At 47.0% G+C, this 1024-nt stretch overlaps 1 protein-coding gene across 1 annotated transcript in view; it reads left to right on the top strand.

The window, feature by feature from the left end:
• Positions 1-751, top strand: part of KPTN (kaptin, actin binding protein) — a gene marked incomplete at its 3' end in the record, with an annotated part of 2626 nt that extends 1875 nt beyond the window's left edge. Inside the window, exons 3-4 of the mRNA XM_039718552.1 lie at positions 119-192; positions 706-751. Coding sequence (XP_039574486.1) covers positions 119-192; positions 706-751 — 120 coding nt within the window. The remainder of the gene's footprint in view (positions 1-118; positions 193-705) is intronic.
• Between the last annotated feature and the right edge of the window lie 273 nt (positions 752-1024).

Genomic DNA, 1024 nt, shown 5'->3' with positions numbered 1-1024 from the left:
TTTCCCCCCATTTTTCCCCCCATTTCCCCCATTTTTCCCCATTTTCCCCCCATTTTCCCCTCTCATTTCCCCATTTTCCCCATTTTCCCCCATTTTTTCCCCAATTTCCCCCACCCAGAACCCCGGCTCTCACCAGTTTGAGGAGCAGCCGCTGCAGCCGCTCTTCCCGGAGCTCCAGGACCTTCCCAGCACGTAAGGATTCATTTCTTCCTTTTTCCCCAATTTTCCCGAAATTCCCTTCATTTTCCTCAATTCTCCCATTTCCCCTGATTTTTTTCCTGATTTTCCTTAAAATTTCTGGATTTCTCTCTGTTTTTCTCCGTTTTTTCCCATTTTTCCCATTTTCCCGGTTTTTCCCCCCATTCCCAGGGTTCTCTGGCTGGACGTTCGCTCCCTGATTTCCCATTTTTCTCTGTTTTTATCTCTCATTTTCCCCTGGTTTTTTCCTGTTTTTCCCCCATTTTCCCCCGTTTTTCCCCGTCTTTCCCCCATTTTCCCCCGTTTTTTCCCGTTTTTCCCATTTTCCCGGTTTTTCTCCCCATTTTTCAGTGTTCTCTGGCTGGATGTTCGCTCCCTGATTTCCCATTTTTCTCTGTTTTTATCTCTCATTTTCCCCATTTCCCCCCTTTTTTTCCCAATTTTCCCCATTTTCCCCCGTTTCTCTCCAGTTTTTCCCATTTTCCCGGTTTTTCCCCCCATTCCCAGGGCTCTCTGGCTGGACGTTCTGTCCCTGATTTCCCATTTTCCCCTGGTTTTTCCCCATTTTTCCCCCATTTTCCCCCCATTTCTCTCTGTTTTTTTCCCCGTTTTTCCCCGTTTTTGTCTGTTTTTCTTTGTTTTTTTCCCATTTTCCCGGTTTTTCCCCCCATTTCCCAGGGCTCTCTGGCCGGACGTTCTCTCCCTGATTTCCCATTTCCCCCTGGTTTTATCTCTCATTTTCCCCTGTTTTTTCCCTGTTTTTCCCCCATTTTTCCCCGTTTCCCCCATTTTTCCCTGTTTTTCCCATTTTCCCTGTTTTTCCCCC

Source organism: Passer montanus, unplaced genomic scaffold, assembly GCF_014805655.1.
Source record: "Passer montanus isolate IOZ18808 unplaced genomic scaffold, ASM1480565v1 scaffold1031, whole genome shotgun sequence".
NCBI lineage: Eukaryota > Metazoa > Chordata > Aves > Passeriformes > Passeridae > Passer > Passer montanus.
Note: the sequence above shows the minus strand (reverse complement) of the source record. Positions and strands in the feature narration are given on the sequence as shown.